General features: G+C 36.2%; 2 protein-coding genes across 8 annotated transcripts in view; one reads left to right on the forward strand and one right to left on the reverse strand.

Annotated features, from left to right (window-relative positions):
- Positions 1 to 18390, forward strand: part of Snapc3 (small nuclear RNA activating complex polypeptide 3) — a 48232-nt gene that overhangs the window by 27754 nt on the left and 2088 nt on the right. For 2 of the 4 annotated variants that reach the window (XM_031377772.1, XM_031377770.1), the window contains one exon: positions 373 to 7948. The gene's annotated coding sequence lies outside the window, so the exon portion shown is untranslated. Of the gene's footprint in view, positions 1 to 372; positions 18348 to 18390 lie in introns of those variants that run through there. The other 2 variants (XM_031377769.1, XM_031377768.1) reach the window with 2 other exon arrangements.
- Psip1 (PC4 and SFRS1 interacting protein 1) overlaps positions 1106 to 18390 on the reverse strand; it is a 31265-nt gene continuing 13980 nt past the window's right edge. Inside the window, exons 6-16 of one of the 4 annotated variants that reach the window (XM_031377764.1) lie at positions 17928 to 17990; positions 12774 to 12864; positions 11792 to 11867; positions 10228 to 10453; positions 8998 to 9116; positions 6542 to 6597; positions 5818 to 5888; positions 5515 to 5616; positions 5198 to 5411; positions 3845 to 3956; positions 1106 to 2532 (exon numbers count right to left, since the gene is read on the reverse strand). In XM_031377764.1, the coding sequence (XP_031233624.1) occupies positions 2472 to 2532; positions 3845 to 3956; positions 5198 to 5411; positions 5515 to 5616; positions 5818 to 5888; positions 6542 to 6597; positions 8998 to 9116; positions 10228 to 10453; positions 11792 to 11867; positions 12774 to 12864; positions 17928 to 17990 (1191 nt within the window). In that variant the 3' untranslated portion in view covers positions 1106 to 2471. Of the gene's footprint in view, positions 2533 to 3844; positions 3957 to 5197; positions 5412 to 5514; positions 5617 to 5817; positions 5889 to 6541; positions 6598 to 7295; positions 7989 to 8997; positions 9117 to 10227; positions 10454 to 11791; positions 11868 to 12773; positions 12865 to 17927; positions 17991 to 18390 lie in introns of those variants that run through there. The other 3 variants (XM_031377765.1, XM_031377766.1, XM_031377767.1) reach the window with 3 other exon arrangements.

Raw genomic sequence — 18390 nt, forward strand, 5'->3', positions numbered from 1 at the left:
GGTGAAAACGAAGAAAGGCTAGCCATGTTACTGCAATTATCACTTATATAGGTATCTCACTAGTCTACATCAAAAGAATTTCAAATGTATAGCTTATAAGCTATAAAGCCCCCAATTTTATGCCATTATCAATCTCTTAAATATAACATCATGTGTCCCTAAAAATGAATGGAACAACTTTGTCAGTGAACACCCCTGTGGATACACCTGCATGGCAAATGGCTGTTTCCTCAAGCATCTTGCTTATCCTTCACAATTCTTTAAGGATGATTGTACTTGGCAGTTTTACAGCAGGTGCAGTCATCTCTAATATCTGCTAGAGAATTACATGACACAAAAAGCACAATTTTTTAGTAACTCTCATTTCTTAAGGGTCTCAAGCTACAATTTTGCTATTTGCATATTCTCTGATCAATGGAATAAAACTTGTTCATTGAAGCCCTTGCTCTGCACACAAGATGGCAGATTGTCTTCACCTGGCATCTTTACTCAGGTAAGTTGGTATGAATAGGAGCATTTTTAGTGTATCGCATCTTGGTCTTGGTAACATCTATTATGCTACTGAATTCCTAACTAGAATAGCAAATGTGGTCAGATGAACTCTGGTCAGATTGTTTCTACATACAGGCTTGCAACCAGATTCTCTCATTAGGGGGGCATTTGAAATTGATCCAAGCAGCTGAGAAATCAAAATAGGTATCCATACATGCACATTATACATGCATACTATACACAGTGGCAGAGGTAGCTATCTCATTGACCAAATCTCTTAGTTCAGCCATTGTTATCAGAGGTTTGAGAATGGTAGCTTGTCTGTGAATTAGCCTTACAGACTATTTTCAAAATGAACATACATGATCAGAGTAAGGCAGCCTCCCAAGTAGGTACATAACCTAGGAGTGTCCTTAATGTTCTGAAGTTGGATTTTTTGTAGTCTATTGATTAAACTAACGCCTGTGGTTAGGGAAGAAAAGGGAAGTCAACACAAAGCCAGTGATAGTTCTCTCCTGCATAGCTCCTGTATTCCCTAGCAGGGTCTCAGTGACAACTATTTCCTTAGCAGGAAATCCAGAATTCCTTTAGTAATAATCATTTACTAGTGGAGTTTGGTAGAAAAAACTTTTTAATTAAAACAATTTACACATTGACACTTATGGCTTAACTAGAATAATTTTTGTCCAAGTTAAAAATGTGCTAAGGACAAAACAGAAGACTGGTGTATATATAATGTACAGCATTTGCTCAAAACAGTAGTTAAATTGTAAGAGCTATCAAAGCAAAAGTCCAATTATTGAAGTAATTTTTACATAGATGAAAATAATTATCTGAGAAATCAAGAACATATTTAATCGCATCGCACACAAACACTGGTATTAAGTCTCTTTCCTAAGAATTTCAAGCTTTCCTACCTATTAAAAACCAATAACTGACCCGATTACTCATAATACCTTTGAAATGTTATCCCTAAATTTAACAGTGAAAGTCCATGTTTGTTTGTATGGACTATCTGGTTACTTCCTCTTGGAACAATTGATGTTTGTTTTTATCTGTATCCTCTGATATGTCTGATAGAGAAACTAAAAATCCCATCCCAATATGTCCATGTTTTCAATTAGTTTTCTTATTTATCACTTATAAGCATCATGGATTGATTGTAATTTTAAAAAAAGAAAACACACACCTTAATGGGTGTGACCTTCTTAATGAGTGTAAGATTAAAAACAAACTAGTTTTAGGTTTTTGTGACTAGTAGCTATAAAGGATTGTAGATGGACTTCCTATATGTAGATATACCAGTCTGTTCTCTTTAGTTCTAATGCCACTGAAATCCCAGTCCTAAAACTAAATTACTTTGGAAAGTAAACAAATTTGTACCTTCTATAACAACCTGGTGTATATCTAGTTGTCATACAGACTACACATTATCACAGAGGCAAGCTAATGTAGCACAATGGACTGAGGTTAACTTCTGATAAAAGGAGTGAGTACTTAGAAGTAACATTCACTTTATCATCCATAAAAATGCTCAACTTCTAAAAAACCCACAAACAGTGAAAAGACAGTCTGGTAAATCCAGTATTTGTAAAAACTATGCACAAAACCCACGGTATTTGGGAAAGAGGAAAGATTCATACAAGTAGCAGTTTTAAAATATAACCGCCCTTCTACCAATTACACATTAACTACACACTAACTGAAAGTACACCACAGTCATGTCTATAAAGCAGGTTAACCTTTCTAAGTAGGTTTCCCTTACTCTTAAACTAGATGACGGAGCTGTTAATACTGCACACGGGAAATTAGCAATAGTTGACTTTTACACAAATATAAAGGGTTTTTCTTCCCCCCAACTACTTAAACATCAAAACCTATGCTTATAAAACTTTAAACCTTTCAGCAGCCTAAGTATTTCAAATGAAGTCACTCACGACAGACTTCTCTCTTATTCATTACATCTGAAATCTGCCAACCTAGTTATCTAGTGTAGACTCCTTCAGAGATAGTTCAGCTTCTCTCTCTTCTCCAGGTGGCCTAAAAGAAAGGGAGAAAAAAGAAAGGCATTACAACTAGGCTTGGGGGTTTTCTCTGGAGCAAGAAGGACATTAAATCTGTGTCCGATTTAATTTTAAAAAAGAAAGAAGAGAAAGAACGACCTACAAAACACTGCTACCAAAGCAATACACAGATCTGGTTAGATAATCCTTGGAAGCATTTTAGATCTGATACTAACTTTTGTGATGACAACATAAAAATTGTTTTCCTTCATTGAGTTCCTACCTAGATCCACTTTCCTGAATAAATATAGGGGCAATTTAATTGTTTAATCTGTAATCACAAGCCAGCTGTGGCTGAAGGACTGCTTTGGGTTCAAGGCCAACTGTGCACTATAGGGAGACCTTGTCTCAAAAAACCTTTTTAGGGTGTTGGAGATGTTTTAGGGTGTTGGTTCTCACTCGTAGACAGCTACAGTTTTCTGATGGATAGAGATTGAACACAGGGCCTTAACCACTTAACACATCCAGTTCTTCCTCCTGCCGTTTTGATTTGATTAGTAAGGCTGGGGCTGGGGAGATGGCTCAGTGGTTAAGAACACTGACTGTTTTTCCAGAGGTCCTGAGTTCATATCCCAGCAACCACATGGTGGCTCACAACCATCTGTAATGGGACCCAATCAATGCCTTCTTTTGATGTTATCTGAAGACAGCTACAGTGTACTCATATACATAAAATAAATACAATCTTTAAAAGAAAAGTAGTAAGGCTGATGTAATAGCACACACCTCCAATTCCAGCACTCCAGAGGCAGACATTTCTGTGGGTTCTAGTTTACATTACAACTTCCATGACAGCCAGGGAAATATATAGTCACAAAATATACAAATAAGATCTTGTCTAAAAGGAGTCTTGGGGGGAAAGGAGTGAAACAAAAACAGAACTATCAAAATGTAACTATCACTGGGTGTATTGTATCCCTACCATGGTTGAGTCTCAGGAGAAGCAGAAGATGCACACTGTGATACTCTCTTAATACTAATAACTTGGGGCTTTATTGTGCTAAAATCATGAATAAGAAAGTGAGCAAAGCTCAACAGTCACCTCTGTAGTCATGGCAACTGGGAGAGCCAAGGGAGGAGGAGGAGCTCCAGAGTCTGAAGCCAGACTCAGCATCTGAGCAAGGACCTTACCGTTTTCCTACTATGCTATGAGTGCTCTTCTGCCTGTGCGCTACAGACAGCTGTGAGCTGCTATGTGGTTGCTGGAAATCAATCCCAAATCCTCTCAAGAACCATCTCTCCAGCCTGATTGTGATTTTAACTTAATGGCCTGTTATGACATGCCTTACTTTGTCTTACTGCTGGCCTCACGGCTGTCCTTGCTTTCTTCGTTACTGTCGCCATTATGTTGTGGATGATTACTCTCTGGAGCATCAGATCCGCCATTTAGGCTCTTCGTACCTTTAGAATAGAAAAACTGTTAGTCTCATACAAAATGATATACTAAATTATCTTAAAAAGTCCTTCAGGGTGCTAACACTTCAGCCTTTCTATAAATGATAAGGGTGAAGTCATTTCAAACAACAATGAAAAGATGAACTACTAAATTGTACCATTCAAAGTCTAGAACAGCACAATAAGGTTGTTTTTTAAATGGAGTAATTGACATACTAATCTCATTACATTTAGGAAAAACATTAAATAGTAAAACTAGCGTGTAGTTTTGGGGTTTTTCTGTTCTATTTTAGGGAGAACCAAATTTTGTATTAATAGTAAATTAGAGCAGAATGCGCCTAAAGTATCCAAAGCAGCCTGGGCATTTTCTCGTAAAACCCACTAATAAATCTCTTTTTAAAAAAATATATTGAATAAGTGAGAGATTTTTGTTGTTGTTGTCTTGAAAGATTAACACTGAATTGGGGGGGCTGATAATGGTATTTTTTTCTTAGGTAAATTCTGAACCACAATGTCTGGAGTTTATTTTTAAATATACTTGGGTTCACACAAAGGCTGTACAAGACCACAGCATGTACATACTAAGCAGCACTTCATCTAACACATTGGGAACCTGCAGTGTTATATCTGGACTATAGGACTCAATTTAATATGTATCTTCATGGCCGTTTTATTCATTGACATTACAAAGCATAGGTATGTGTCAGCCACCTATTTGGATAGTCTGCTCTTGATATCACTGTTCCTTCTGACTCCATTTAGATGCTACCTATCACAATAGAATATAGCTTATATCAAAAACATACCAAGAGTTAAAGTGCATAACATGCTCGGGGTAACTAAGTGACACAGAACATTGGCCAAAATACCCGTTGGCTCTGATCAGAAAGAAATCAGCAGCATCTTCAGCTCAGCTGAGGATGCAGCAGTTCTGGTCATATGCTAACTATACATTGTATTTTTTAGCTAAAGCAAATGAGGGACGGAGGGAATTGGCTGGTTCTTACTTTCCTCAAGTCATTAACACTTCTTGTTAGAAGTTTCCTTCATAATGCCCATCATAACATCCTTACAGGTTGTATACAAGTAGTCTGAGTTAATGGCATCCTCATTGTTAATACAGTGTAGCCTCATTTCTGATAGAGGTTCCTTCATTTCTAACATTAACAAGACCATTTACAAAAAGCAACCCTGGCAAACAATTTTGAGTAGCACGGAAAGTAGCAGCTGAGTGTATCACTACATACCTGTTTGTTCCTTTTCTAGCTTTTTGTTTGGCCCTTTCTTCCCCTGATCTTTGGTTTTATTTGCTTCCTCATGCTGTCTTTGTTCAGCAAGAGATTTGTTCAGCACTTGGGTGATGACTGAATCTCCTTCACCAACCAAAAACATATTCTTAAACTTGTTATATAGCATTGTAGACTTTTCCATGATAACTTGACTGACTTTGAACCGCCGTATCTGAGAAAACAATCGTCATAGTTATTTCCCCTAATTGATTAAACTTTCTAAAAATGATGAACTGAGAAAAGATTCAAGATTTGCAGGTGTTCAAGGCACTTACTTTCTTCAGGGTTGTGATCATCTCTGTGTGTTTCTGAGCTTGTTGCATTGTTACCTGAAGTGAAGCAAGTTCATCCAGTGCCTCTATGCATCTGTTCACATCCTTCATGACAAAACAGCAATTTCATAACTGTTAATTACCAAAGCAATCTATGTACTCTACTTTTGAAGATCTTAAAGCTCTTAATGTGGTACAAAAATGGCCAGGTATTGTTCCTTTATCTTAAACTTACATACTTAAGTCTTGTGAGGAAATACTTAAAGCTATTAAAGCAGTGTATTTTAAATGAGGTTAAACACTTACTAGATTATCAATTTTGAGTGAATTTTTAATTTCAGCATGTATCCTTTGAAGTCGAGAATCCATTGATGTTTCTATAAATTGAAATATGTGAGAAATAGTAAATAGTTTTTATCCACACCATATTTCTGTGCAGTCTAACATATAAAAGTAATGGTGGTTATAAAATTTTTCTTCATAATCTTTCAGAAACCCATATAGATGAACAGCATAAAAAGTTACCTGCTAATTTTCATATATGGTTCCGAGAAGAAACACGCAGCATAAAAGCAAAAAATTACAGCACACCACATTTGTTCTGTCTCGGATGTCCTACATGTTAGCTCTTAAATTCCTGCTTCACCTTGTGCATTTAACTGCAAGGTATTTATCAAAAGCCTCCAGCTCTTAGCTGGGCTGCACAACTGACACCAAATAAGCATTAAGCAGGTTTACTTTAATTGAAATGCAATTTAATATAGAATCTATTAGACTTGAAAACATATGTTTTGTAAGATCGAAGAACATGAAATGGGATTTGAAAAGTCATTTTTAAATTGTTAAATTTTATGTCTATTTACTGTTTTTTTAAAGTCAGGATCCCACTTTGTACCCTGGTTGGCTTGGAACTTGAAGTTCTCCTGGCTGTGCCTCCATAAATGCTAGGATTCCAGGCATGTGCCATCACATCCAGCTTCCATTAACTTTCTGAGTAATTTTGTATGTCTTAGAAAGTAAAATAACTAACCTCGCTTCTTCTCCACTTTCTTAACTTCTGGCTTCTTTCCTTCATCTTTATTCTGCCTATCAAATGTTAACACAAATATTTCAAAACACTGTAACTTTGGACTAAGGTTAGCCCATATTCCCCTGTGTAAAGATTTAAAAAAAAAATGTTCCTTAAAAAATAATACATCAGCCTACAAAACAGGACACTGACTAATTTCTAGAACTATGAGGTTCTACAGCATTAACATAAAGACAAAACTCAAACATGCTAAATTAATTGCTTTCAGTGACATCACAGTATGACGTTGAAGCAGTCACAAATGAAATATAATATTAAAAATCCAATTTCAGGATCACTGAATAAACAGTTCACAATGGCAAAAGAGGATCTACAAATTCATAATGAACTTTAAATCAACTTCCTTTACTACATTTTTTAAAGCATATTAAAGTAGACCAGTTACATTGTAACCCACATCTCCAAAGGACAGGTAATTCAAGGGACTTAGAAATTGGGCTTCAATTTCAAAACAGACTTGCTTTAAACTAATTGTTTTTGTTTTTCTTAAGTTGTAGAGGAGGCCATTGTTTTCAGGGTAAATGACATCCACTAATGTTTACATACCATTTCATAAGTGAAAAAGTACCATTTTTCTAAGATTAACAAAAAATAACCATTTGAAAGTTTACTTTCTAGTACCTTGGCTTGGCATTCAGGCCCTATTATGAACCAATTAAAATAGACAAGAACAAAAAAATACCTAAAAATCAGGTTTTTTTTTAAAAAAACTTTATTTTAAAATTTTGGTTACAATTTCAGTTTTTTTACTTAACATGTCTACTGTTTAATCTCTCAGGATTAAAAAGAAAAAAACCAAGACTCTAGAACTTAACAACAAAAGAATGTCAAGGGAAGGGCACACCTGCCCCAGTTTTCAAGAATGTAATAGCTATTCCAGTTTAATACCTAGCTTCAAAACAAAATGAGTTTTCATTTTTTCTAAGTGAAATAATGTACAACCACCATCTTCATCTATGTTTGTTATAATTTCAAACACAAAGCTTCATTTTAAGCTTGGCTAAAAAAAAAAAACAAAAAACAAAAAACAGGAATGATGGCCAACCTTAATATGTAGTGTGTACCTTACAGGATATTTTGTTAACAATCATAACACAGTTAATAATGCCATTAATAGTGAAGTCCTCAATTTAGAATCTGGAACATTTCTTCCATCAAGGGGGGGAGGGGGAATTCAGTCCAATGAGTCTGTCTCAAGATCTTCATCGCTTGTATGCTCCACTTGTATTCTCTTTTCAGTTACTGGATTAATGCTTTGAGCCCAAAATGAGATATATTTTTATTACTGTAGATTACATGTTGTTTGGCTGGGAATACAATACAATAAACTTTATTTTGCATAATGCATTTCACACAAGTTGCATCTGAAATGCTTTACAGAGCAAAACTGTCCAAGTACAAAGTTTTGTAATAACAGGAGAAGGAAAGAAAACACAAATATTAGAATTTGAGAAAGTTACATTGGAGGACATTCAAAAGAAACTGAAATACAAAAAAGATATCTTGAGATTCTGAAGAAGAATTGGGCTAGATTCACTAAGCAACACCTAATTTATGCCTAAATTCTGGGAGCACAAAATTAAAAGCAACAACAGTCACAGTATCAGTGGAGAGAAAGGATAGGAATAATGGCATTTACAGATGTGTCCATAATCTGTCATTTTAATCACTTTTAAAAACTCCCTCAACCAGCTAAACTGCTCTGTATCCTCCAAATAGCTACAGAAGCAGACAATGTACCTATAAAAATGGATACTTTGTAGATACATCATAAAAATAAGTAAAATGTTCATTTTTTACTATTTGCCACTGTATAAGTCCCTACAACATGTTTTGAATTATCTCTACCAATAAGTATGACAATTTATAAATGAGAAAAAGGGACAGTGATAAACTAGGAAAGCAAATGTGTACAAGAGACATGAAGTCTAATTATTGTAATGACTATTCCTTGTACTGATAAAATACTGATACAATAAAGGAGGAAGAAAGTTCTAATGGTAAATCCAAGTGTCAAACTACAATTCAAGTTTGATTCATATAGTATCTATCAAATGCAAGCCTCTGGGTTTACGTTTATCGGCTTCCAGGTTTCCAACCGGGGTTGCATTCTTTCACCACTAATATATTTTCATAATTCTATGTTTAACATGTTATATAAAACCTAACCATACTTTAACTTATATTCCAAAAGAGTTCACAAGAGGATTATTACCTCAGTGAATTTCATTTCTGAAAAAAGAATAGAGCCTGAAATAGCATATATGGAAGGTTTTCTAATATGAGAAGTCACTTTAAAAGGCTTCATCAACTCTGGAAAATGAGAGGCTACTTAAAGGTTTAATACTACTCTTTAAAAAAAGAATGCAAGATTGAAAACTAAAAAGAATACTTACTGCTCAGTTTCCATTTGTTCCTCTTGCTTGCGTTTCCTATCTGCAGCTTCTTTCTCATGTTGGCCTTTTAGCATGTTCCTCCTGTGAGCAGCCTGGAAGTTTCTTCCACCCTTTCTCTTCTGTTTGAGAATAGGATGGGTTTATTAACTCTCAAGGTAGTGGTTTGAGACTAACTATAACTAAGTTTAAGCCCATGCTTAAATAAACAAGAACACAGATCTACTGACTGGATATGAGTCTATTACTCTCCTTTAGAAGTAAGCTAAGAATCTATCCAATTGAAGTTTTTGGCTTTGAGCAGGCCATGGTGGCCCACACCTTTAATCTCAGCAAGTAGGGGGCACAGGCCAGGTGGATTCCTGTGAGTTCAAGGCCAGCCTGGTCTCCAAGGTTGAAATTACAGTAGGAAAAGATTAATGTTTAATGTATCAATGCCACCTCTTGTGTTTTTGATCAGTCATCTGGAGTACTGGAAGTATATCTATTTTCTAGAAACTAACTGTGCTATGAGGAGGCAGGATAAATTTAAAAACATTTCAGATAAGCCTTTATTTGAATTCTATTAGGAAAATAAAGAAGCTCATAAACCTTTAACAAATATTAAATACTCACTATCTAGGAAACAAACTTAGGAAATAAATAGCTCAGTTGATTAAATACTTCCTGTCCAAGAATGAGGATCTGCCTTCAGATCCCAAGCACCCCTATAAAAGCTGAGTATGACTGCATATATCTGTAACACTGGTACTTAGGGTGGCAGGGATGGAGAAAAGTCGTGGGGCCAAATAGAAGACACCACTTAGGCTCAATTCCCAGCATCCAGATGGATGGAATTTTGTTCTTATCTCCAATTCCAAGAGATCTGTCTACAGATAAATACATAGTGCAGGCAAAGCATTAACACAAAAAGAAGATAATTAGCATGAGGAAGAGGGAGCTGGGGACATTGTTCAGCAGTTAAAGAGGACCAAAGTCTGTATTCCCAAAACCCAAAAGCTCCATGTAATTGTTGTGACCCACCTATAATTACAGCCATAGCAGGCAGATACATGTGACCTCCAGGTCAAAGTTGCCACCAAGATTAGCCACATGAGGCCTTCTCAAGTGTTTGCATGAGACACTTCTAAAATGAATTAAGTATGGCCTCTCCATACTCTGCTGCATGAACACCTCATACAGAAACACATGGGGAGGCAAACAGGCAAGGAATTTTGAGTGTGAATTTGCTACCTTTTCACCTTCTTGATCATCTTCATCTTCTGAATCAGAGGTTGATGTAACCCCTGGTTTAGGTAAATTTTTCCGTTTAGATTCAACTTCTTTCTTTCCCTCTTTCTTATCTGGCTCTTTTCGTGGCTTCTCTTCTTCCTTTTGGCCTTCTTCCTCCTTTTTAAGCTGCTTTTTAGGTTGTTTTTCCTCTGGGCCCTTTTTTTTACTTTTGTCTTCATCAATAACCCTACACATTAAGAGTGCAAGAGCAGAAGATTCATGTATACTTTTTTTGAAAGAACTGTTTGTATTTATTCATGTGTGTGTGAGGAGGTGGTTACTGGATGTGTGTGCTGGGAACCAAACTCCACTCTGCTGGAAAAACAGTGGGTGTGCTTAGCTGCTAAGCCATCTCTTCTGCCTTTATTTAATATTAAAGGTTTAACATTAAATGTTTAAAAAAATAGACCATTTGCCATACTATTATAAAACAGAATTTTCATTATGTACAATTTTTGGATGTTTCTTGCTCCTATTTAGCATATATTCCAACACTGAGGTATAACCCAAGACCCCATTTAATGGAATTTCACATTTATAAAAATATATCATATGTAGAGATTAAACATAATGTTAAATAAACGACTAGTTACTTTTATTAAGCAAATCATCATACAACCCATGAAGAATAGTGACATGAGTAACATAAGAACCTTCAAATCTATTTTCTCAGCAGTTTTTAAGTATATTAACTGTTACTGTATGTACATTAGCATACAAAAGACAAAAGAGACAAAACGTTTTACTAAGTTACCCATGCTGGCTGCAAATGCCAAGGGACACAGTCTTGCAAAACAAAAAGCAAAAAAAATGTTATTTTGTGGTGGTGGTTTTCCCCCTTTGAGAGTACTGTAACAAGAAGCTTGAAAAGAAAGCTCTTAAAAAGTTCTATTTTGGTTGAAAAGTACCGACTCTAAAAATAATTCGGGTGCATAAAATGGCTTGGTAGTGATAAGTGTTTTTTGTTCCTTCAGAAAACCAGAACCAGAGTTTACTTCCCAGGGCTAACCTGGTGGCTCACCATTGTGAGTCTGTCTGACTCTAAGAGCACTTGAAGTGTACATACCACAGTAAATCCATTCCTAAGCCACCCTACACAATCATCACACCGGTCTCTCATTTTCCTGACTATATCAAGTTTCTCAAAGAAATTCAAGGTGAACAGATTTTCTAAGTGGGAAAAGATAACTAGATTAAAAAGAAAGCACCAACCAGGAGACGGCTCAGTGGGCACAGATGCTTGCCATCAAGTCCTAACTGTGGGATTCCATTCCCCAGAACCTAGTACACAGAACAGTGGGTCTCTGGATGTTAGCCTACATGACCTAAGTTTGTTATCATACACACAAAAAAAAGAAAAAAAAATTCACACAGCAGAAGCAGACTTCAATCCCACTAACACACACCCTCCTCCAGTCTCTCATCAGCTTTAGAGATAGAAAAGAGAACTTACAAACACGGCAGAGTCAAGTTTTTTCTCCTGTTTACAAAGGCCTCAGTAATTTTGTATTGAAAGCAAACTCACATGTCACTGTCTGACGGGCAAGGCTGTTTCACCACTTTAGGTCTGCCTCTTGGCTTTGGAATCTTGACTTCAGCAGCTAATTTTCATATAGAAAAAAAAAAATTTGTTCTTAGATGCAAGGCTTATATAGAATACAAATGTTATGTAATATATATACATCCTAAAAACTAGTGACCTCGGGGATTAAGAGACACTTTTGACAGATTGAAAACTGGGAAACTGTAATCGGGATGGAATACATGAGGAAAAAATGTATGTATAGTATCACTCATTCAGACTTCATGTATTTATCACCAATATGTTAATCAGAATTCAAAGATATTTATCATCATTATAATACTATAAAACACGTACATACATTTTAAATTTTCTTTCTAGCCTGACTACTCCCCTTATCGGTTTTCAATAAGGATACTATCATGATGTATCTAGTTGATTTTCAGTGTTGTATTCGGTATTATGAAGAACAACAGAAGATTATTTCCAAATTATCAAATCAATACTAATCCTATCAGAATGTGATGATCTGAAAGTGAAGAAAGTACAATAAGCCGACTATTCACAGTATCTTAAAGCTCACTACTAGATTCACCTTTCAGTATTTGGAGAGATTTTCATTTAATTTGGAGACAAAAGAAACCACAATTATTTCAGACTTAATAGCTGTCACAAGCAGAAAGCATTTCTCCTTTGAAATTGTTCTTATATATAGCCTGATGTCTACATGACATTTTCTCAGACGTGTAGCACAGTGTTAATTCTTTAAAACTCCATGTCCTACTGACACCACAGACATAGTCATACAATGAAACTGCCTGATGACTAATTTCTTCAGCCTCGTCTATATCCATGTTAAAAGTGATGTGACTCTCTTTAATCAACTTCTCTTAATATTATTCCAGAATACTTGAGCCAGCAATGTTTTAATGGACTCGAATATTAATCACAAGCCAAGCAAGTATCTAAGCATTAATGAGCCTACCCGCAGGTCGTCCTCTCTTAGGACTTGCTTTCACATTAGAAGCAGTTGCTGCAGTCATTCCGGCCTCTTCAGCGTCTACTTGTTTTTCAGCCTGAATCACAAAAATATAATTAATTTAGCAAAATTATAAGCATAAAAAGCATAATTTCTGTATGATTTTATTACTTTTGAACAATCAAAATCAACGAATATCATCTCAGTGCCTTCAATCACTTTTTAAAAATTTCCCAACCTAAAATAATCGTCTGAAAAAATAAAACTAATAACATTGTTGATACAACATGAAAACCAATGTATAATGTGATTATACTGTGAACGATTCACATTGCTACTTTTAACTAATTAACTTTGATTGTTTCAACCCAGACTGACATCTGATGCTATTACTTTACTGACTTCAGGAAAATATAAATTTAAGAACCACCAATTAGATATAAAATAAAAACATTAGGAAGTAGATAGTAATGGGTATAACTGTAAAGGGATAACTAAACTAAAGCACAACTAAAGCACATAAGGACATTAAAGAGCCACTTGGACTTCAGTATTAATGCTCCAACCAGAGCAAGAATGTTCACAGAAACACACAGAACCCAATTCAATTAATAAAAAAATGTCAATATATTTGCAAGAAACAGCATTGCTTTTGCTTACTTTTATCTGAGGGGCAGATAAGTATTATTGCAACTCTCCATCTAGACAGCCCAGACTAGCCTTGAAACTCTCTTCCTGCCTCAGTTTATAGGCATGCCACCAGGCCCAGGTCAATCTACCTTTAATTAATCATGCCCAAGATGAAAAAGAATGATATCTGCCTCTAAGAATACTCAAATTATTAAAACTGATCCAAGGTTACTCTTGTTCTCAGAAACAAAACAAACTTTCTCATGAGGTCTCAGGTTAAGAAATATTCCAGATCTGAACCTGCAACCCCATACAAATGAAAGAGCCAGACATCTGTATTTCCATAAAGCTCCAGAGATGCCAAAGGTTAAACTCTTCCTGGTGACTTAATAAATAGGTCAGAAGTTCTTTAAAGTTACGCTTAAACAGATTGGCTCAAGGGCAAAAAGAACTTATTCACTTACCCTTTCGGCATTTGGAAATAGTCGAAAGCAAAGAATTACAGGTACAATGGATCATTTGAGAAGATGCCAATAAACAGTGAAACATTCATCAATAATAAGTAAAAAAAACCCAACTCTTAATATCAAACAAAGATTGGCTGTACCTTGGATTATGTTTATGACTAGAATATTTTATCCAGAGTAAAGACTAGTTGTTTGAAATACATGCATGAGTATCTTTAATGTTCACATTCTAGCTAGATTGCTAATAGAGGACCTCTAACACTGGATTTAGTTCTCACTGTTAGCCTGTCTTTTCTTTTTCCTAAAGCCATTCCAGATCCAGAGAACCACTGTTCATACCCTTTTACAAGCCCTCAAGTCCCTCACGCACTAGGAAGACAGGAGGGATAGGATACAAATAGGAAATAATTTTGTCTTTGTAGTTGCAGAATCTCAAGTCTGCGGTTAGTCCTTTTACCTTCTGCAAGTCCTGAGTAGCTAATACATTTGTATTCACTTACTGATTGAAAGTCAGAATGGGAAAGTGAAATAAAGCCAGAAAGAATTGCCATGATGTCCAAGTCCCTTTCTGAGTCACACATCTCTGCCTTAATTCTTAATTCAACCCCTTCAAAGTGGGTGTTTCTCATTTTTCCTAGTTTTGCAAAAAAAAGGGTAAGATTTTTAATGCTATTTAATATTAAATGTCTCCCTGTACATATGTAATGCAAAGCCCTGATTTATTGTTTCATTGCTTCCCCTATTTCTTGAGATTTAAATTATACTTGCAACTACCACTAAACATTTATTCTCCAATCTACTTCATTTCTGTCCTTAATACCTAAACAAAACTAAAAATCTCCTGAACAGACTAATGACCAAATATCTTTCTGGATACCACTGTTAACTCCCTTGTTAATTTTCCCTTTCTTTCTTAGCTAGACAACTTCTGGTTTCTCTTCAGGGTTTTTCCAAGTCAACATTTCATAGAGGCATGGTTCCTTCATCTCTATTATATCTTGTCTCAATTCTGGCTTCTGCATCTATCCCAGTATCCTCTAGTATCTTTATAGCAGTGGTTGTCTCTCTTCCTCTTTTATACTGTATTCACAGGGATATCACTACAATTCCCAAGAGTACTTAACTTTTTCCTCTGAACACAAACCAACATGCTCTACACCCCCAATCAAGTATACAGTCACTAGAGTAAACACCTTGGAGTCTTCCCATATTCTGTTCCATTCTTTTTAGCATCAATCAGTTATCAACTTAACTTCCTGAAGCGTTCGTTATAAATTCCATCTCACACTAACAAAAATAAGTAACTTGATGTTTAACTTGGTGAGTTTAATGCCGATTCCTAAAGCCTTCTTTTCAGTTACTAGGTCACTCTTATAGGCCCTCATCTTAACTGTTATAGGCAATTAAGCAAGCCTTTTGGCTTCCCTGTATATAGTAAAGTTACATGTATATTATTCTATTGTCTATTAGTATTGTCTTAAAAGAATGATGCACATACCTCAATTTAGGGGCATTTAATTAAGATGGGCATATAATTCAGCAATGGACCTTGCCTAGTATGTGTAAGCAAGCACTGGTATGAGCACCAGCACAACAGAACAAAAACACCCACTGGTTTAAAATGCTAGCAAACAGAGCTTGTGTTCACTCAGTGGTAGAGCTAGTGCTTACAGCATGTTGAAAGTTCCAGGTTTGATCAACACAAAAAACCACATACATCAACAAAGCATCTATGCCTTTAGTAAGCCATAATGGTTGCCTTACCTTGGTGTTGATGACTACAATTTATCAGCATGGTAGTTACTAAACATAGGGGTATCTGTGGAGGGGTACCTGTGGCAACTTCTTAAAAGGAAACAAAATGAAATCTACCCCATCAACTGATTTATTCCATGCACAGAAAGTTACATTGTAGAATGCAATGATTTTTATTTTTTATATTTTACCTACAGACTTCTTTCAAATTGGGGTCAAATGTCTCAAAATCCGATGCTGCTTTGTCAGCCATTTACATAATATCTGAAATTATTTAACATTTATAATACCTTCACCAGGAGGAGACTGTCCAGAAATCAATCTCACTGCTAATCCACAAGTGTTGCTGGCTTTACTCACAGGCATGACTATCCTTCCTGTATCCTTGTACACTTGCATCACATCACAGCCCCTGGGCAACCAGGTGGATAGTCAGTGACTACCTGTAGAAAGGAGCCTTTTCCTGAGCAGTTAGTGTAAACGTCCTACATTTCCAAAGGGTTCATAATTAAGTCATTAGCAATTCCAGACCCTAGGCTTTGAATACACAAATTGAATTCCTAGCTGCAACTTCTTCCAAAGTAAAGCTGTTTGCAATGAAAATTCCATTTAGTGTGATCACATTCTTCAGTTTTCTTAGATCTGGATAACTTACTCAACTTCTCCATCAGCACATGCTATCCCTCGCAGCTTCCTGCCACATCCCCACCACCTGATCAAGGAGAGCTCTTTGTCTGTACTTTTTTTAATATAGATATAAAACCTCCCTCAGCTTTCAGAGAACTGAAGCCAGGGCTTTGCCCTGGAATGGGATTTGGCTTAGAGCAGCATTTTGACTGGCTTTCGTCTTATCCTGACTACTACTACTACACTTTCTCCTCAGGAGCAGTGATTTGTTGTACTTCCTTATCATTTCAGAATTCACTTGAGTAGCACTCTGAATTTTGTGCAAGGATTTTTCCTTTGTACTACATTCACACCTTGGCTTACTGGCTCAAGAAGCTCAGGTTTCACCCTACTCCTCTCAGGTTAATCATTTAATCTGACTTTTTCCTTTTGTAAACTGACTAATCTAAGAATAGCCTGTAGAGGGAGCAGTCACAACATTTTTCAGTTAAGATGCTGTCTATATACAAAGTTTGTGGTGACTCAAGAATGATCAAAGATCATTAGACTACCTTAATAGGACAAAAATCTATAAATAAAATTAACAGAATGTGTCAGAAAGTGAATACATACTCTTATAAAGACTAGCTCAGCAGGGTAGCCATAAAACAGCCTGGTATAAATAAACCAAGCAAAGAAAAAAAAAAACCCTAGTTTGTATTGCTAAGTCCAATAACACACAAAGCTCAAGAAAATGAAACATTCATGTACGTAATAAAAAAAAAAATTAACAAGAGACCTGTTTGCTTTATTCCCCCTGAAACTCTACCTACTTTTATCACTGATCTGTTCTCAGTTCCTATCATCACACTGCCTATGAGTCACAGAACATTTAATGAGTGATTTCCCATCACAGCAGTTCTTCAGAAAAATATTGTAGACTTCCTTTAACCTCCAACTTTAAAGCTTATCAATGATGAAATATGCATCATCATGTTTTGCATTCTTGTTAGTGCCTGAATGTACCCTTCCTTAGATAACCTGCTCCTTTACTTGCTCATTCTTTAACACAGTAAAGTTGTAAGGTCATTTCCCTCAAGTATACCAGGGGACAAAAGGCAACAATTAAAAGCCTACAAAATACCTGGCCTAACCTGTCACTGCCCCTCTTGTCTCACAAAACACTGAATCAGCACAGTGGACAACAGGCTATGCTAGTAGTGAAGAATCCGGATTCACTCTTAAGATTTCACAAGTATTAAATCATCAACAATTTGATTATATACTATCATTTTATAGAGATGAGGCAGATTGAAAGAAGTAAAAATTGGTTCATTTTATTTCCTTTTATCATTCAGCATAACTTGAGGGTGCTACAGCCTTCTCACCAAGCAGTTTTACTAAGTAACCAACTTACCCTTTAAGAATTAAAGGGTAGCCAGGTGGTGGTGGCGCACACCTTTGGTCCCAGCACTTAGGAGGCAGAAGCAGGTAGATTTCTGAGTTCGAGGCCAGCCTGGTCTACAGAGTGAGTTCCAGGACAGCTAGGGCTACACAGAAACCATGTCTCAACAAACAAACAAAAAACAAAACAAAAAATTAAAGGGTAGAGGTCAAGTCCAAATAAGGTTTCCTTATCTGTATTTTTCCTCAATTTAAATAAAGTTTCTTTGAAATTCCTACAGTGTATTTAAGAAATTACCTTTCTCTTTCTTCCTCGCCTGGCAGCTTTTGGAGTAGTTATGTCAACTGCTTTAGTCACATCCTAAAATGCAAAACAGCAGACAACAACAACAAAACAAAAACAAGAAAAAAGCCACAGATGAATAAATTATACAAGAAACAAGTTTTCTTAAACTAAGATTCCTAACACCAGCGTCACAGAAAAGGAGTGGTCTCTCGTTACTCTGACCCCGGGACAGCACAACTAATATCTCCAGGAAAAGCACACCTTACAGAATGCCTGCTACATCGGGTCTGAGTGAGAATGGCTGCCATAGGCCCATGTCTGTGAATGCCCAGTCATGAAGGAGTGCTACTGCTTGAGAAGGACTAGACGTCAGGGCCTTGTTGGAAGTGCATCACTGAGGTGGACTCTGGGATTTCAAGAGCCCACAGCAAGGTCCAGTGCCTCTCTATTCCTGCTGTCTACAGATCTGGACATA

Source organism: Mastomys coucha, unplaced genomic scaffold (genome assembly GCF_008632895.1).
Source record: "Mastomys coucha isolate ucsf_1 unplaced genomic scaffold, UCSF_Mcou_1 pScaffold18, whole genome shotgun sequence".
In the NCBI taxonomy this organism is placed as follows: Eukaryota; Metazoa; Chordata; class Mammalia; order Rodentia; family Muridae; genus Mastomys; species Mastomys coucha.